The sequence below is a fragment of the Symphalangus syndactylus genome, chromosome 13 (genome assembly GCF_028878055.3).
Source record: "Symphalangus syndactylus isolate Jambi chromosome 13, NHGRI_mSymSyn1-v2.1_pri, whole genome shotgun sequence".
Lineage (NCBI taxonomy): Eukaryota > Metazoa > Chordata > Mammalia > Primates > Hylobatidae > Symphalangus > Symphalangus syndactylus.
In genome coordinates, this window is record NC_072435.2 from 117,965,376 (window position 1) to 117,984,557 (window position 19,182).

A 19,182-nucleotide genomic window follows, 5' to 3' on the forward strand; every position below is an offset into this window, starting at 1 on the left:
CCTCGTTTCTACTAAAATACAAAAAAAGTAGCTGGGTGTGGCGGAATGCACCTGTAGTCCCAGCTACTCAGGAGGCTGAAGCAGGAGAACTGCTTGAACCTGGGAGGCAGAGGTTGCAGTGAGCTGAGATTGCGTCACTTCAGCCTAGGCGACAGAGTGAAACTCATCTCCAAAAAACAGAAAAAAGCGTTTGAGCTCTCTCATTTTACCTGCTGCTAGTTAGTGTATTTCATCATCTGGGTATATACATTTTATCAATTCATCTATAGAATATTTTGATCTTACTGCATTAACAAGAACCTTCAGTACAATGTTGACAGGTAGTGGAGAATGGCAGGCATCCTCCTCTTCTGACTTTGATGAAAACACTTCTGATAGTTCACACAATTAAATAGGATTACTTAACCTTTATTACATTAAGAAAATTATCTCTTCATAATTGTACTTAGATTCGAATCAAATGGCTACTACATTGAAGATGTTTTGGGCATATATTAAGTGGTTTTTCTCCTTTAATCTATGGATATATCATCTCAAATAGTGAATTATATATATATTTTTGAGAAGGAGTCTTGCTCTATAGTTTTTTACAGTGTTGAACTATCGTTCTGAGGGTAAATGGCTACATTTGATTTGCGGCTACATTTTGAAGTGATACTGAGCTTTTCATTTTGGTGCTGCCCTAGTCCAGTTTGGGATCAGGGCTATGCTAGCTTCATATAGTTTTAAGAGGACGCTTGTCATTACTTTCTTTGCACTGGTACACTTACAGTAACACAGGTATTATAGTTTTGGAAGATTGGATAAAACTCTCCCACGAAACATCCTAGGCCCTGGTGTCCATTTTGGGGACATCAAAATCTTTGAATATCATTTCTACTCTTTTTTTTTCTTTTTTGAGACGGAGTCTCGCTCTGTCACCCAGGCTGGAGTGCAATGGCGCTATCTCGGCTCACTGCAAGCTCCACCTCCTGGATTGACGCCATTCTCCTGCCTCAGCCTCCTGAGTAGCTGGGACTACAGGCACCCACCACCATGCCTAATTTTTTTTTTGTTATTTTAGTAGAGATGGGGTTTCACCACGTTAGCCAGGATGGTCTCGATCTCCTGACCTCGTGATCCGCCCGCCTCGGCCTCCCAAACTGCTGGGATTACAGGCGTGAGCCACCGCACCCAGCTGATGTATCAATTTTTTAAATGATTTTGTTGTCTCTCTCTTGTCACCTGGTACAAAATTTACTTTGTGTCTTAGAAGAATATGTAGATTTAGAGGGAGGGGGCAAAGTTTTATATTCAGTATATATACATTTGTCAGGTGTTTAAAAACCACTCTGCGAAACCAGCCTGGGAAACTTAGTGAAACTCTGTTTCTACTAAAAATAAAAAAATTAGCTGGGGCATGGTGGTGTGCACCTGTAATCCCAGCTACTGGGGAGGCTAAGGTGGGAAGGATCACTTGAGTCCAGGAGGTTGAGACTACAGCAAGCTATGATCTATGATCCCACCACGGCATTCCTGCATGGACCCTGTCTCTCTCACACACACAAATCTGATTTTCCTGTTTAGTTAAAAGTAAAAAAAAAAAAAAACACAGATGGGCACAGTGGCTCATGCCTGTAATCCCAGCACTTTGGGAGGCTGAGGCAGGTGGACTGCCTTAGCTCAGGAGTTCGAGACTAGCCTGGGCAACATGGTGAAACCCCACGTCTACCAAAAAATAAAAAAGATTAATCGGGCGTGGTGGTGACTGCCTGTTGTCCCAGCTACTCAGGAGGCTGAGACAGGATTGCTTGAGCCTGGGAGGCAGAAGTAACAGTGAGCCAAGATCAAGGCACTGCACTCCAACCCGGGTGACAGAGTGAGACCCTGTCTCCAAAATAAAAAACAAAAAATCACACTGGGTGCAGTGGCTCAGCTCCTGCCTGTGATCCTAGCACTTTGGCAGGCCAAGGCAGGAGGATCACTTGAGCCCAGGAGTTCAAAATCAGCCTGGGCAACATAACAAGACCACATCTCTAAAAAAAAAAAAAAAAAAAAAAAAAAGAAAATTAGTTGGGCTACGTGGGAGGCTGAAATGGGAAAATGGCTTGAGCCCAGGTCAAGGCTGCAGTAAGCTGTGATCATGCCATTACACTCCAGCCTGGGCAACAGAGCAAGACCCTGTCTCCAAAACAAATTCTGTTCTAATCCTTAATAGCTTTAATTTTTTTGGTTGTCTTGACCTGTAAGCATGCTCAGAAAATTGAGTATTATACACATCTCTGAGATCTCCTTGTAATTCTATCAGTTTTTGCCTTATTAAGTACATTTCATGATTGATAATGTCTTAATGAATTGTTCTGTCCTATTGCTTTCTTTTTATCTTGAATGCTTTGATTTAGCTAGTTTTGGAACACAATCTAAAAGTGTCATTTAATAAGTTTATTTTTACTGCAATCACTGATGTTTGAAATTATTCCTATAATTTTGTATTTTTTTTTTTTTAATTAGAGATGGGGGTTTTGCCATGTTGGCCAGGCTGGTCTCGAACTCCTGACCTCAGCTGATCCACCTGACTTGGCCTTCCAAAGTGCTGGGATTATAGGTGTAAACTACTGTGCCTGGCCCAATTTTGTATTTTCTAGTTAACGGGTTTTCTTTTTAAACTTTTCCTGCCTCCACTGGAGCTACCAAGTTTCCTCCCACTCCTACTAACTCTTTGCAGTGTTTAACAATGTCTAATGTCAATGTGCTTAGCATGTTTTCACTTTCCCAAATTTAAAAACTTGTTTTACACTCAGAACTTTTGAAAAAAAATCTTAGTAGCTTCTTTCAAAACTGATTTTTTCCTTCTTCATAGTTCTTCCAGAAAGTGCGTGCAGGTGGTACTTTGAGTCTATGTCTGAGGATATCTTTTATTCTCACTTTTTGATGGTAGTTGGCTATACATAAAATCCTAGGTTACGGATTTATCGTCACCTCTAGTGTTGCGGAGAAGATGCCTGATGTTTGATTCTAATTCCTTTGTAGGTAATCTATTTTTTCTGAGTAGCTTTCGGGATTTTGCTCTGAATCTTTTTGTTATGCTGTTACTTTATTATTTGTTTATTTAATTTTTGTTTTTTTTTTTTTTTTTTGAGACGGAGTCTTGCTCTGTTGCCCAGGCTGGAGTACAGTGGCGTGATCTCTGCTCACTGCAGGTTCACGCCATTCTCCTGCCTCAGCCTCCTGAGTAGCTGGGACTGCAGGCACCCGCCACCACACATGGCTAATTTTTTTGTATTTTTAGTAGAGATGGGGTTTTACCATGTTAACCAGGATGGTCCTGATCTCCTGACCTCATGATCTGCCCACCTCAGCCTCCCAAAGTGCTGGGATTACAGGCGTGAGCCACTGCGCCCGGCCATTTTTTTGTTTTTAAGACAGGGTCTTGCTTTGTCAAGCAGGATGGGGTACACTGGCCTGATCATGGCTCACTGCAGCCTGGACCTCCAGGGCCCAAGTGATCCTCTCACCTCAGCCTCCCAAGAAGCTGGGACTACAGGTGCCCACCACCATGCCTGGCTAATTTTTTTGTAGAGACAGGGTTTCATCATGTTGTCAAGTCTGGTCTCGAACTCCTGAGCTCAAGTGATCCACTCGCTTAGGCATCCCAAAGTGCTGGGATTACAACAAGTATGAGCCACTGCACCTGGACCAGATTTTTTTGTTAAAAAAGTGAAATCATAAGGCCATGCACAGTGTCTCATGTCTGTAATCCCAGCAGTTTGAGAGGCCAAGGCGGGCGGATCACTTGAGCTCAGGAGTTCAAGACCAGCCTGGACAACATGGCAAAACCCTGTCTCTACCAGAAACATATAATCCCAGCTACTTGGGAGACTGATGTGGTAGGATTGCTTGAGCCCAGAGGATAAGGCTATAGTAAGCAGTGAGCCATGATTGTGCCACTATACTCCAGCCTGGTGACAGAGTAAGACCTTGTCTCAGGAAAAAAAAAAAATTCTGTTTACAACTTTGTTAGCCCTATGAGGTCTAGGAAAATGTCTACTTTTCTCAGATAATGCTTACACATCCTCTCCTCCTTTTCTCCTTCTAGATCTAAGCATATCCTCCTGTTCACTGCACCCAGGAATCCACTGCCATGTTTGTGTGGCATGACTATAAATGCTGCTTCCACACTTCTGTTGTTTCATTCTTGTTCCAAATCTCTGATCCCTCAGGATCACTACTTTTTCTGGGCCAAGAGCAGTGGCTCATGTCTGTAATCCCAGCACTTTGGGAGGCCGAGGCAGACAGACCACCTGAGATCAGGAATCCAAGACCAGTCTGGCCAACATGGTGAAACCCTGTCTCTACTAAAAATACAAAAATTAGCCAGGCATGGTGGCAGGCGCCTCCAATCCCAGCTACTCAGGAGGTAGAGGCAAGAGAATTGCTTGAACCAGGGAGGTGGAGGTTGCAGTGAGCTGAGTTCACACCACTGCACTCCAGCCTGGGGGACAGAGTGAGACTCTGTCTCCAAAAAAAAAAACCTTCTAAAAGAATTATTTTTTGTTTTTCAGTATGACACAACACATACCTTAAAAAATGTTTTTTATCTTTTCTTTGAGATGGGGTCTCACTCTGTTGCCCAGACTGGAGTGCAATGATCTCGCCTCACCGCAACCTCTGCCTCCCAGGCTCAAGTGATCCTCCTACCTCACCCTCCCAAGTAGCTGGGATTACAGGTGTGAGCCACCACACTCAGCCCTTTGTATCATTTTTAAGATTTGATGCTTGAGAACCCTAGCCTGCTAATCTTGACATCAGGAAACAAGAGTATGTTTTAATATAACAATTTCTTTTTTGAGACAGGGTCTAGCTCTTTTGCCTAGGATGGAGTGCACAGGCATGATCATAGCTCACTGCAGCCTTGAGCTCCTGGGTTCAAGCAATCCTCCCACCTCCGCCTCCCGAGTAGCTGGGACTACAGGTGAGCACCAATATGCCCAGCTAATTTTTGTATTTTTGGTAAGAGATGGGGTTTTGCTGTGTTGCCCTTGAACTCCTGGGCTCCAGCAATCTGCCCGCCTCGGCTTCCCAAAGACACACGTGAGCCCCTGTGCCTGACTCATGCCAGTTTCTTTTTTTTTTTTTTTCTTGAGACAGAGTCTCACTCTGTCACCAAGGCTTGAGGTGCAGTGGAGCCATCTCGGCTCACTGCAGCCTCCACCTCCTGGGTTCAAGCCATTCTCCTGCACAGGTGTATGCCACTACACCCGGCTAATTTTTGTATTTTTAGTAGAGACAGGGTTTCACCACATTGGCCAGGGTAGTCTCGAACTCTTGACCTTAAGTGACCCACCTCAAGTTATCCACCCTCCTTGGCCTCCCAAAGTGCTGGGATTACAATTTTGGTGAGCTGGCTGGGTGCGGTGGCTCACGCCTGTAATCCCAGCACTTTGAGAGGCTGAGGTGAGGAGTTTGAGACCAGCCTGGGCAACATGGCGAAACCCGTCTCTACTAAAAATACAAAAATTAGCCAGGAGTGGTGGTGCATGCTTGTAATCGGGAGGCTGAGGCAGGAGAATTGCTTGAACTGGACAGGCAGAGGTTGCAGTGGGCTGAGAAAGTGCCACCACTGCAGCCTGGCACCAACAGTGAAACTCTGTCTCAAAAAAAGAAAAAAAATTTGGCTGGACACAGTGGCTCATGCCTGTAATCCCAGCACTTTGGGAGGCCAAGGCGGGTGGATCACCTGAGGTCAAGAGTTCAAGACCAGCCTGGCCAACAAGGCAAAACCCCTTCTCTATTAAAAATACAAAAACTAGCTGGGCGTGGTGGCAGGTGCCTATAATCCCAGCTACTTGGGAGGCTGAGGCAGGAGAATCACTTGAACCCAGGAGGCGGAGGTTGCAGTGAGCCTAGATGGCGCCACTGCACTCCAGCCTGGGTGACAGGAACAAAACTCCATTAAAAAAAAAAAAATTTTCTGTGAGCCTACCTAGTTTAGGACCAGTCAGGTAGCATGTTCTATGATGGACAGCTTGGGGCACTAAGGTGCAGAGGACAAAGCACTGGCTGCTAGGAGAACAGGAGAAGCAAAGGCTTTGGAATTCGACCTACTTGGCTCGGTGGCTCATGCCTATAATCCCAGCACTTGAGGAGGCCAAGGTGGGTAGACTGCTTGAGCCTAGGATTTCGAGATTAGCCTGTGCAACATTGTAAAACCCCATCTCTATTTTATAAAAAAAAAAAAAAGACCTTCTCAGCTTGGCTGCTTACTCACCATACCATGTCATCTTAGCTGAATGATTTGGCCCATCTGCCCTCTAGTTTATTCACATATAAAAAGTGCCTACGAAATGCTTACCACAAAGCCTGACATAGACAAATAATTTGTCCTGGTTTTGCCACTGACTATGATTCCAGGTCTCATTTTCTCCGTCTGTACAAAAAGCTTCACATAGATTAATCATCTCAAGTCTCATCCAACGGTGTAATTCTATGATTGTTAATAAACTGTATTACCAAAAAAAGCTCAAACTATTTGGAGGGAATCCAATTTTCCAATGGTAATAGTTGTATCATTTTTCCTTTTGAAGATATAACCTAGCTTCTACTGGTCTGGTCTGCAAGGGTATGCTCATTTTTTCTATTGTGCAAATAAAATGTAGATTAATATGTAGGAAATGGGGAAAATTTCTCAAAGTTAGAGCCACTTAGACTATTTACTATAAAGCCTTCATTTTAGAAAACCAGATGAAAACTCAAATAGTACCTCCCTAGTTAAAAACACCAACACAAAACTTGAACCTACCAGTTTGATATGCAGCTTCTGCTGCCATCTCTGAAAGACCAACTGCAGTCATCCAAGTGGTTTCCAGCTTCAAGTATTCTTGGTGTTTTGAAGACATCTATATAAATCAAGCAAAGTGCTTCAGACAGCATGAGAGGTCTAGCCAATTTAAATCGACTTAAAGTAGTAGATTTAGAGAACACTGATTATATTGATTAGACTTAATTCAATAATTTAGATAACACATGAGGTAGGTGCACTAACACAGAAATGCCTAGAACTTTTTGCTTACCTCAGCTCTGGCTCCTAAGATCACCTGCCACACTTCATCTTCCTCCTGTGAATTCATTTTCCCAAGTAAACTTGTGTATTGTCGGTAAAGAGAAGTTAAGGTATAAACAGCCTACAAATACAGAATAAACAAGTCTGAGTAAAATAAGTGTGACATATCAGAAAGAATAGAGAGATTTCCACCTCAAGGAAATTAAGTCCCATTACAGCAAACTGGCTCTTTCATCCTGCTGCCTCAATGAAACTGCACTATTATCCTATGAAATAAAGGTCTCAGGCCATTAGTATCTCCATCTGTAAACTTCGTGTTTTTAAAAGCTTGTCAGCAATTCAGACACAGAAAAAGAAAACAATGCAAGGGAAAACTCTACAGGTTGAGGGAAAAAAAGCTGCTGGAAAATATATGTAAAATAAATGCACAAATGAGACTTCAATACTTTTGATTATCCATATACTCTTTAAAAAATGTTTATTGGCCGGGTGCAGTGGCTCATGCCTGTAATCCTAGCACTTTGGGAGGCTAAGGCAGGTGGATCACCTGAAGTCAGGAGTTCGAGACCAGCTTGGCCAACATGGCGAAACCCCATCTCTACTAAAAATACAAAAAAATTAGATGGGCATAATGGCACACACCTGTAATCCCAGCTACTGAGGAGGCTGAGGAAGGAAAGTCGCTTGAACCCAGGAGGCGGAGGTTGCAGAGAGCTGAGATCACTCCACTGCACTCCAGCCTGCATAAGCAAGACTCCATCTCAAAAAAAAAAAAAAAAAAAAAAATTATTTTTTACAAACAGGATGCTATGTCACCCAGACTGAAGTGCAGTGGCATGTTCATAGCTCACTGTAACCTCAAACTCCTAGACTCAAGTGATCCTCCCATCTCAGCCCCTGGAGTCACTGGGACTACAGGCACACAACACACCATGCCTGGCTAAGTTTAAAATTTTTTTTCTGCTAGAGATGGGGCTTGCTACATTGACTGGGTTGGTCTTGAACTCCTGGCCCCAAGTGATCCTCCCACCTTGGCCTCCCAAACTGCTGGGATTACAGATGTGAGCCACCACACCTGGCCCATATACTCTCTTTTCTATTAGGTTAGATCAGTGGTTTTTAAATAATCCTCACAGAGAAACCTCTGTTGATGGACCACGGGCCCCTGTGCCCTTAACTGAACCACATCAGCTTTACTCCTGTTTTATATACCAGGCTGCCACATTTAAGATTTTTCTGTAAAAAAAGGTTCCTGGGAAAAGTCTAAAAACGAGTGATTTAGATCATGGCTCAGCAAACTTTTTTTGTGAAAGGCCTGACAGTAAATATTTTAGGCTTTGTGGGCCTTACAGCCTCCGTTGAAACTACTCAAATCCTCAAAAACCATTATTGACAATACATAAACAAATAGGCCTGGCTATGTTTCAATCAAATACCAACATGGGCATCAGACGCAATTTGGTTGTGAGCCATTATTTGCTAAACCATGGTTTAGAAGATCAAGAGTTAACAAGAGGAGACATACCTTAGTATATTCAGTAATAGCTTCAATCAATGCATATGTGGTCTGAGAGAGAAAGGTAGAGGTGCTATCTGTTACCAAAGACACCGCTCTCCTCATCAACGCTTCACTACTAAGGGAATGAGGCTCCGATTTCTGAAAGACACAAACATTGTCACTCAACCTCTAAAGCTCAAACTGAGAACTTTTTCACCAATAGGCAAGTAAAAAACATAACTGTCATGCTGCTTAGTGTTTTAGGCTGAAACTGCACTATATTTCTTTGGGTTATATTTTTTAAGGCCTTATTTTGGCAATTTAAGACAATATAGAGAAATAATTCCAGAGTATGCTTTCTACCAACTTTCATTCTCTGCTCCAAAAAGCAAATTATTTCTTTACATATAAAATAAAATGCGGTGGGGAGAAGTGGCTCACACCTGTAATACCAGCACTTTGAGAGGCAGAGACAGGCGGATCACTTGAGGTCAGGAGTTTGAGACCAGCCTGGCCAACATGGTGAAACCCTGTCTTCACTAAAAAATACAAAAATTAGCCGGGCGGTAGTGGTGTGCATCTGTAATCCCAGCTACTCGGGAGGCTGAGGCAGGAGAATCGCTTGAACCCAGGAGGCAGAGGTTACAGTGAGCCGAGACTGTGCCACTGCACTCCAGCCTGGGCGACAGAGCAAGACAGTCTAAAAAAAAAAAAAAAAAAAGTGCCAGGCACAGTGGCTCACGCCTGTAATCCCAGCACTTTGGGAGGCTGAGGCAGGTGGATCACGAGGTCAGGAGATCGAGACAATCCTGGCCAACATGGTGAAACCCCATCTCTACTAAAAATACAAAAATTAGCTGGGCGTGGTGGCACGCGCCTGTAGTCCCAGCTACTTGGGAGGCTGAGGCAGAAGAATCACTTGAACCCAGGAGGCAGAGGGTGCAGTGAGCCGAGATTGCACCACTGCATTCCAGCCTGGTGACAGAGCGAGACTCCCATCTCAAAAAAAAAACGAAAAAACAAAACTACTGATTATAACCAACAAATTGATAAGATTACAATTCATTCATTAACAGTGTTAGATACTTGAGACACAAGTCTCAATGAGACATTCTCTGCCCTCAAACCCAGGTACAGGGGTAGAGAGAGGAGGATGATGGGTTAACAGAACTAGAAAAATGAACACAATCATGTATCATGGAAGCTGTGGGAGAAGTATGTATGAGCTACAGTGGGGGCATGCAGAAGGGAGCAATCAGTTCTATGTTGAGCACTAATAGCTTAGAAAAGGCTTCACAAGTTTGATGAGGATTAAGCTGAGTCTAATAAAGTGGGCCGGGCACGGTGGCTCACGCCTGTACTCCCAATACTTTGGGAGGCCGAGGCGGGTGGATCACAAGGTCAAGAGATCGAGACCAGCCTGGCCAAACCCCAACTCTACTAAAAATACAAAAAAAAAAAAAAAAAAAATTGGGCAGGCATGGTGGTGGGCGCCTGTAGTCCCAGCTACTTGGGAGGCTGAGGCAGGAGAATCGCTTGAACCCAGGAGGTGGAGGTTGCAGTGAGAGCCAAGATCGTGCCACTTTACTCCAGCCTGGGTGACAGAGCAAGACTCTGTCTCAAAAAAAAAGTGGATGGGGGAGGGCAATTCTGAGCAGAATTAAGCAGTACAGTGCTGATGGGGGAACCTCAGCTATTTTATTTATCTTTTTTGAGACAAGAGTCTCACTCTGTTACCCAGGCTGGAGTGCAGTGGTTCAATCTTGGTTCACCGCAACCTCCGCCTTCTGGGTTCAAGCGATTCTCCTGCCTCAGCCTCCCCAGTGGCTGGGATTACAGGCATCCATCACCACGCTTCGCTTTTTTGTATATTTAGTAGAGATGGGGTTTCATCATGTTGCCCAGGCTGGTCTTGAACTCCTGACCTCAAATGATACACATGCTTTGGCCTCCCAAAGTGCTGGGATTACAAGCATGAGCCACCATGCCCAGCCTGACCTCAGCTATTTTAAAAAAGGAAAGACTAATATAATCACCTTAAGAGTTAAGGGACTGTGGCCACCTTGACTAAATACTGGCAACTGTAATGACACATCATCCATGACTCTCTGCCTTTTTCCTCCTCAGCAAAGCACTTACTCACACCTGTAATCCCAGCACTTTGGGAGGCCGAGACAGGCAGATCACCTGAGGTAAGGAGTTTGAGACAAGCCTGGCCAACGTGGTGAAACCCCGTCTCTACTAAAAAGACACAAATTAGCTGGGTGTGGTGGCAGGTACCTGTAATCCCAGCTACTCGGGAGGCTGGGGCAGGAGAATTGCCTGAACCCAGGAGGGGGAGGTTGCAGTGAGCCGAGATCACGCTATTGCACTCCAGCCTCAAAAAAAAAAACAAAAAACAAAACAAAACAAAAAAAACAAAAATCAATCAATCACTCTATGTTCTGTCTTGTTTTTGCCATTCAGAGTACAAACACTCAGAATCACTGCATGTTGAAAGAGGCAGTCAAGAAATATTTTTGATATGAACAAATCAAGAACTTTATATTTCAATCAAGCAATTAAGTATTCATTAGGCATCTCATACAGGACTACAAAAGGAAGAACGACACCTCTGCTCACAAGAAGCTAATTTTGTTTCAATATTCTGATAAGTCTTCATAATGTGCCACATTTTATAATGTGTTTTCACTTGTTCCTCACAAGAGTCCAGTTATTATCCTTTCTTATTTACAAGCAATGACATGGAGGCTCAAAATAGTTATGTAACTTTTCCAAAAAGTCATATCTAGACCTCAAACCAAATCTCACTTCAAAGTCTGTACCCTTCCCATTATGCTCTGATGACTCAGGAGAGTGCCAAAGGATTATCATCAAATATCAAAATATACAATATTAAGTGGCCAGAAAGGAGGAGATAGTTGTTGGACGGGAATAAGCAAAGGCTTTAAATAGAGGTGAGACTTGGTACTAAAGATACCTAGAATCAGAATGGCCAGGCATCCTGGAGAATAGGTAACAATGAGGAAAAGAATACTTTTGTTGCAGGGTATGTCCAGGGATCTAGCCTGGTTGGAGCAATGGCACAAGAGAAATGAGACTCACTAGGGCCCTGGAGTGCAGGGAGACTTAGTTTGATTTTAGTTCTGAACGCCTCATGGAAAGCCACTGTAGGTTTTTCATTTCTCATTCTGTTGTCCAGGATGGAATACAGTGTTGTGATCCCAGCTCACTGCAGCCTTGAATTCCAGGGATCAAATGATCCTCCTGCCTCCCAGGTAGCTAGGACTACAGACACATGCCACCACACCTAGCTAATTATTTTTTGTAGAGGGGTGATCTCGAACTCTTGGCCTACAGCGATCCTCCCACCTCAGCCTCCAAAAGTACTGGGATCACAAGAGACAGCCATCGTGCCTAGATGACCACTGAGGGGTTCTGAAGAATGGAAGTGGCACTGCTGTACTAAATGACTAGAGACCCCAGTCACGTGGCCCACAACTGAGGTTAACTGGGCTTAGAAAGTAATATAATAACTGAGAAAGGACAAACCTAAAAAAAAAAAAAAATCTTTTGAATGAAAAAAAAAAAGTTGTCCCAATTGTGGCCAAAAATGGCCTGGTATTCAAGTGAGGGGTTTTAGGGCTATGGATTCATCAGCATGCAGAGATGACAACTGAAGTGAGGCACAGTAAGGTGAGGGCTCATGAATGAGCCTCAGAAGATGCTGAAAATACTTGTGATACATGGAATTAATCTTCCTTTTGTGATGAACACACACGTAAGTGGCAGGAATATTCTGCTGAAATGGAGCTTGCTGGTTTCCTCTCTAGCTCTTCCCCATAAAGCATATGTGCTATGATTTTTTTAATGAAGTGCCACTTTTATATCAACTACCTGACAGCTCCACCTAAATGTTTCCTAGACATCTTAGAAATGACATTTCCAAAAAATTGTTTTCCTTTCAAAACCCACTCCTCTCCATCATAGTAAACCGCATCGCCATTTATTCAGTTGCTAAAGCCTTTAAAAAATCTTGGAATCTGACCAGGCGCGGTGGCTCACGCCTGTAATCCCAGCACTTTGGGAGGCCGAGGCGGGTGGGTCATGAGGTCAGGAGATTGAGACCATCCTAGCTAACACGGTGAAACCCCGTCTCTACTATAAATACAAAAAAATTAGCCGGGTGTGGTGGCAGGCGCCTGTAGTCCCGGCTACTCAGGAGGCTGAGGTGGGAGAATGGTGTGAACCCAGGAGGCGGAGCTTCCTGGGCGACAGAGCAAGACTCCGTCTCAAAAAAAAAAAAAATCTTGGTATCTAGAGCAGTGGTCCCCAACCTTTGTGGCACCAGGGACTGGCTCTGTGGAAGACAATTTTTTCATGGACTGGGTGGGGCGAGGATGGTTTCAGGATGAAACTGTTCCACCTCAGATCATCAGGCATTAGTTAGATTCTTATAAGGAGTACACAACCTAGATCCCTCGCAAGTGTAGTTCACAATAGGTTTCGTGCTCCTACGAGAATCTCATGCCACTGCTGATCTGACCAGAGGCGGAGCTCAGGCGGTAATGCTTGCCTGCCCACCACTCACCTCCTGCTGTGCAGCTTGCTTCCTAACAGGCCACAGACCAGTACCAGCCCAGGGGTTGGGGACCCCTAATCTAGAGAATACACCCAACAACCAACCCATCAGCAACTCCTGCTAACTACGTTCAGCTAAATTCTCCCCACCTCTTCTGCTTGCCTGGTCCAAGCCAGTATCATTTCATGCCTAGATATAGCCACAGCCTATTAGTCTTCCTAGTTCCACAAAGCAACCTTTTAAAACTTTTAAAATTTGTCAGATCATAATAGTTCTGTGTTAAAAATACTCTGTGACAGCCGGGCACGGTGGCTCAGGCCTGTAATCCCAGGACCTTGGGAGGCCGAGGTGTGTGGATCGCCTGAAGTCAGGGGTTCGTGACCAGCCTGGCCAACATGGTGAAACCCTGTATCTACTAAAAATACAAAAACTAGCCGGGTGCGGTGGCACACCCCTGTAATCCCAGCTACCCGGGAGGCTGAGGCATGAGAATCGCTTGAACCTGGGAGGCAGAGGTTGCAGTGAGCCAAGATTGTGCCACTGCACCGCAGCCTGGCAACAGAGTGAGACTCTGTCTTAAAAAAAAAAAAAAAAAAAAAAAAAAAAAAAAATCCTCTGCAGCTTTTCAGAAAACCCAAAGCCTTACAACAATGGCCCACAAAATATAAAGCACACAATCTGATTATCAGTTAACTCTCTGGCTTCATCTATTACAGTCTCCCCCAGGTCTCCCCGATTTGGCTCCAGACACATTAGCTCCATGCTCCTCAGACATACCAGGCATACTTCTGCTTCTAGGTCTTTGTCCTTCTCAGTTCCTTCTGCCTGGCAAGCTCCTCCCTGCACCAGATAGTATAATGGCTCTTTCAGAACATTCAGATCTCTACTTCACCTTATCAGAGTAGCTTGACCACCTTTATCTAAAACAAAACTCCCTCCCAGAATTGCCTATTCACTTATCTCATTTGTTTTGTTTTTGAGAAAAGGTCTTGCCCTGTCGCCCAGGCTGGAGAGCAGTGGTGAGATCATAGCTCACTGCAGCCTCAAACTCCTGGGCTCAAGTGATCTTCCTGCCTCAGCCTCCTGAGTAGTTGCGACTACAGGTGTGAGCCACCACACCTGGCTAATTTTTTTCTTTTTTGTAGAGACAGAGTCTCCCTATGTTGCCCAGGCTGGTCTCAAACTCCTGAGCTCAAGCCATCCTCCCACCTCAGCCTCCCAAAGCCCTGGGCATCAGCCACTGTGCCCCGCCCTGTTTTCTTCCTACCACTTATCACCAGCTGATATTTTATATTTTCTCCTCTTTCATCTCCACAAACCATTTTGTGAGAACAAGAATTTTTTGTTGTTCATTCTTACATTCTCAGTGTTTTGCACATAAAAGTTGCTCAATAAATTTCTGTTGAATCAAAGACTACTTTGTTGATAGACTGTAATATCCTCATTTCTCTCTACTCGCTTTATACAATTTGATGTGCTGTTCCTACCAAATAAGACAATCAAAATGAGAATATTAATACATCTGCTCAATTGTGAAAAGATGCTGGTACTGTGGGGGAAGGGATGGGAGCACTGGGAAAAACTATAGTAGCTTGTCTAATGCTTCACCTCCCACTTGAGACTTCAAGAGCACACAGTACACTAGATAAGAATCACTGCACACGACAGTACCTGTGCAATAGGAACCGCACACAGGGTTACTCCAAAGCCAACCGTCACAGTTTTGTGCCATGGTCTTATCAATTCTGAGAAACACCGCTTCTTAAAGTTAGCCACAACAGGAACACACAAACACTGTCTGTACCTGGAAGTAGAAGTCAGATTTCATAAGGCACGACCGCCAATCTGTAACAGGCTCTTGGATTTACTTGCAGGGGCTGTAAACTCAAACTCCAGCCAAGCAGGAACCTAAATGAGGATGCAGGACAGCTGAGGGGTTTTGAAATTTTCAACATACACCAAGTTTAAAATGTTGCCTCAGGCAGGGTGTTGGTGGCTCACGCCCGTAATCCTAGCACTTGGAAGGCCAAGGGCAAGGCGGGAGGTTCACTTGAGCCCAGGAGTTCACGACCAGCCTGGGCAACATGGCTGGCAACATGACCCCGTGTCTATTAAAAAATAAATAAATAAAGGCCGAGGCGGGTGGATCACTTGAGGTCAGGAGTTCGAGATCAGCCTGGCCAACATGGTGAAACCCCATCTCTACTGAAAACACAAAAATTAGCCCGGAGTGGTGGCACGCTCCTATAATCCCAGCTACTCGGGAGGCCGAGGCAGGAGAATCGCTTGAACCTGGGAGGCAGAGGTTGCAGTGAGCCGAGAGCGCCCCACTGCACTTCAGCCTGGGCAATAGAGCGAGACTCACTCAAACAAAACAAAACAAAAATTAGCCGGGCGTGGTGGCGGGCGCCTGTAATCCCAGCTACTCGGGAGGCTGAGGCTGAGAATCGCTTGAACCCGGGAGGCAGAAGTTGCAGTGAGCTGAGATCTCACCACTGCACTCTAGCCTGGGCGACAAAGGCAGATCCTGTCTCAAAAAATAAAATAAGATAAAATAAAATGTTGCCTTTAAACTTTTTAGAAACGGATGCCACAGTAACAGCTCCTGCAGGCAGAATTTAGCTCTGGACCCCTGGCCTGGGTGCCAGGTGTGTGTGACGGTCCCGCTACAAGCGCCCAGGAGCCTGCAGCGCTAGGAGGGGAGCCCTGCGCCAGCTCCCCGGACCCCTTCTGCCCTCGGGAGGACGTCCTCAGACGCTCGTGTCCCTTCCCAGACTCCCCCATGCCGTGTCCCTCCTCCTCTCCACGTCTCCTCAGGGACTTCGAGTGGCTGACAAGAGCTGGTCGGGAGGCGGAGCGGCCCCAAGAAGGCTGCCTGGGGTCTCGGGGACTCGTTTCTAGAAGATGGACGAACTGAAAAGGAAGCCGGGCTTGACCCAGGGGGCGGAGGCGGGGCTGTCCTCAGTCCTCCCGACCCGGGCGAGACGCCGCGACCCAGCTGGGCGGACGAGGGATGAGCGCGTAAGGAAGGCGGGCGCCGTGGGCCGAGCCACAGCGCTGTCCGCGTCGGTCCCTCCCTCTGGTCCTGTCCCCTCTACGCGGCCGCAGCAGTACCTGAAGAGTGAGGTTACGCTGCGCGACAGCCAACTCTTCAGAGCCGCCATTGTGCAGCGGGCGGACGCCAGACGCACACGCCGGAAGTGACGCAGCTTCGGGAGCGCTGAGCGGGGCACGGCCTCCACCTGAGAGCGCCTCGCCCCATGGCCACGCCCCCACCCAAGGAAGCAGTCGGGATTGGGCAGACAGGGGGAAAGGGGACGAGGCTTAGGGCAACAGCTGTAACGGCCGCGCAAGGCAACCAACCGCCGGAACTTCCGCGCGGGGCGGGGCACACGCAGGGCCTGAGGGCGCGGAGGTGGGTCGGGCGCCGTGTCGCTGGCGGGCGGGCGGGGACTCAGTTCCGGCCAGGGCTTGAAGGGAATTCCCTGGTGAGTTAGGGAGGCGGGGCCGGGCGGGAGGCGGGGCCGGGCGGGAGGCGGGGCCGGGCGGCAGCGCTGTCACTTCAGCACCAAGAAGTAAGTGGTCCAGCCGGCCAGCAGTAGGGCCCCGATGAGCACCGTGTAGCTGAGGAGCACGAAGGCGAGCAGCTCCCGCAGCAGCTGCAGCACGTGGACGGTGGACGAGGTCGGCATCGCGCTGCGCGGGATCCCCGGGACAGTCGGCGACCTGCCGGGCTGGCGCCGTCCCAGAGGGGCGGACGGGAACGCACGAGGTCCTGGCCCTCGAAACAGCAAACGAAGGCCAGGAAGCGCACAGTGCCGACCTCCCCAACAGCCTCCTGGACGCTCGCTTCTCGGTTACACTGGAGAATCCTCAACCCAAACTGCCCTCGTTCTTCGGCTCTGATCCGGGCTGAGGAGGCAGAAGCCCGGCTCTTCCCCACGCCCTGCAGCTACATGAGTTTTCCTCCCCGGCCCGCCCGCTCCTCCCACCACCTCCTGCATTTTTAATGCTGTGAGTGCCGCTAATGGGCTGGTGGAGTAAAGCTTTCTTTTCCCGTCACTCAAGCTGCAGCCCCAGCTGCGGCCCTGGCTGGAAGGGGAAGGGGAGAGAGACCCATTTGGGCAGGAGGAAGACACAGGCCCAGACCTGCCCTTCTGTGAGTCCCCTGGCCCCAAGGCTTGCCAGCAGCAGAGCTGGAGGATCTCTGCTTTGTGGTCCGGCATGCTTGCCTTCTGGACAGCTGGGACTGCAGGGTGCCAGGTGGTGGGTGGGCATCAATCCGATCCTGGGCTCACCTCCCCCACTGTGCTCTGTGCATCTGCCCCAGCCCTGCTAACTTACACCAGAGACGGCATCAGACAGTTAAGAACCCCACACCAGCTCATCAGACAGTAGGAACCCTACAGCACCTCCAATGCTGCTTTGCCCAGCCACTCCCCACAGTGTCAGGCACTGGCTTCCTTCTCTCCCCACCTCACTTACTTGGCAAAGTTTCCACGACTCTTCCACCCTGAAGCTCCGCGGTTCCGTCTGCTCTGGTGCCCAAAGGTAGCTTGTGTGTATTCGGCGATCTCGGCAGAACTGAGATTTTCAAGCAGCGGCACTCAACAACTAGGTGTGGTCTAGAGACCAATTACAACCTCCGCGTGGTCCCGGAGCTCTCAGGGAGCTGCGCACAGGCGTTCCCAGCCCAGGCGGGGCGCTGGCAACCCTGCCCGCCCTCCGCCTGTGTCGCCGCCGCAGCCCACAGGGCTCAGATGTGGTTTCACAGACCCAGATAGGCTGAGCAGGCGGTACACTAGTGGGTATTTCAAGCCCCTTCTTGTTTTTTTCTGAACATTGTAAGGGGTTATGGGGTTTTAGTGCCAATAGTTTCATTTCTAACAAACACATTGAGAGCAGTCCCATCTCCTCCGAGTCTGGGCACCAGAAGAACCACTGGACAGTGTTCACTTGCGACCGCCCAACTACTAAAGCAAAAGCTGTTGTCTTAAAAAACACGCAAGTGCAAGCATGCACGGGTGTGAGAACCAAGCTTAAGTGACCGAGATCTCCTGAGTGCTTGATTCCGATTTACAAAGAGTTTTGCAGCTTACAGACTCATTATACAGATACCTTCCCAATGTGACACTTCCAGTTTCACCTCCTCACAATGTGAGGCAAAAGGAGCCAGTGAGGATTTCTGCAAAGAACAGACACTTTCCCAGATGCAACAACAAAGGAAACGAAAGCATAAACTATGCTGCTTCTGATTATTTTGCTTGTTGCAGTAATTTTTAGTTCAAGACTGTTTTCTGACCTTTGAAAAGAGCAGGCAGTGTGGACATCAACCCTTTTATCAACATCATCATCCAGAAGCAAATGGCTGCTTAATTTAATCAGGATCTCTTATTATCAAATTATTGCCTTCGCCACAGTGAGGCTGAAAACAGGAGCAGAACATTATCAAGCTGCTCAGGAAGCCAGTGAGTAGTAATTACTCCCCCAGAGAACTGGTCATCTTCCGTGTCCTACCTAGTGGAAACGGAGTACAGCTGAGATTGATACCCTCCTCCACACCAAAATAATGGATGAAACAGACAGGCTATTAAAAATAGGCCTGATTCTGTTCCCTTTTAACTCTCACATCCTTCAAATGGATGTCTCCAGGCAGTTAAGTGTTCTAGCCTTTGCAGCCCCTTGTTACCACCCGATTTTGGGTGTTTTACAGCAACGGAGTAACTTAAGCTAAGAATCATTATGTGGCTTGAAATTCACACTAATCCATTTAGAAATAAAAGAATCTGAGAAATTTTAAATAACTGCCTTTTTCTTCTGTTGTCTGACAAAAAAGGTATCCTCTATTTTCTATAGGATGTCATCATTAAACCACATGACTGAATACATCAGACTCTACAATAAATTCAGTCTAAAGAAGACCATCTATGTGATGTCTGCATTTTTTTGCCTCACCATCTTTATCGTAGTCCCTCTTACTGTCTGCTTTAGACATCCAGGTCATTTTGATATTTTAAAAAGAGTATTTCAGCTGGTGTGGTGACTCACACCCATAATCCCAAC

The 19,182-nt window shown here is 46.7% G+C and overlaps 2 protein-coding genes across 6 annotated transcripts in view; both read right to left on the reverse strand.

Moving 5' to 3' along the window:
- DIABLO (diablo IAP-binding mitochondrial protein) overlaps positions 1–16,355 on the reverse strand; it is an 18,376-nt gene extending 2,021 nt beyond the window's left edge. The window contains exons 1-5 of one of the 5 annotated variants that reach the window (XM_055236986.2): positions 16,234–16,355; positions 14,791–14,923; positions 8,565–8,696; positions 7,050–7,160; positions 6,779–6,875 (exon numbers count right to left, since the gene is read on the reverse strand). In XM_055236986.2, the coding sequence (XP_055092961.1) occupies positions 6,779–6,875; positions 7,050–7,160; positions 8,565–8,696; positions 14,791–14,923; positions 16,234–16,283 (523 nt within the window). In that variant the 5' untranslated portion in view covers positions 16,284–16,355. Of the gene's footprint in view, positions 1–6,778; positions 6,876–7,049; positions 7,161–8,564; positions 8,697–14,790; positions 15,028–15,905; positions 16,161–16,233 lie in introns of those variants that run through there. The other 4 variants (XM_055236990.1, XM_063614734.1, XM_055236988.2 and 1 more) reach the window with 4 other exon arrangements.
- Positions 16,356–16,676: 321 nt separating this feature from the next.
- LOC129459790 (uncharacterized) lies at positions 16,677–16,811 on the reverse strand. The gene has a single exon (XM_055236998.1). It carries the CDS (start codon positions 16,809–16,811, stop codon positions 16,677–16,679), a length of 135 nt encoding a protein of 44 aa, XP_055092973.1.
- Between the last annotated feature and the right edge of the window lie 2,371 nt (positions 16,812–19,182).

Coding starts and splice junctions, on each gene's coding strand:
- LOC129459790 (XM_055236998.1), bottom strand. CDS start 16,811: ATGCCGACCTCGTCCACCGTCCACGTGCTGCAGCTGCTGCGGGAGCTG.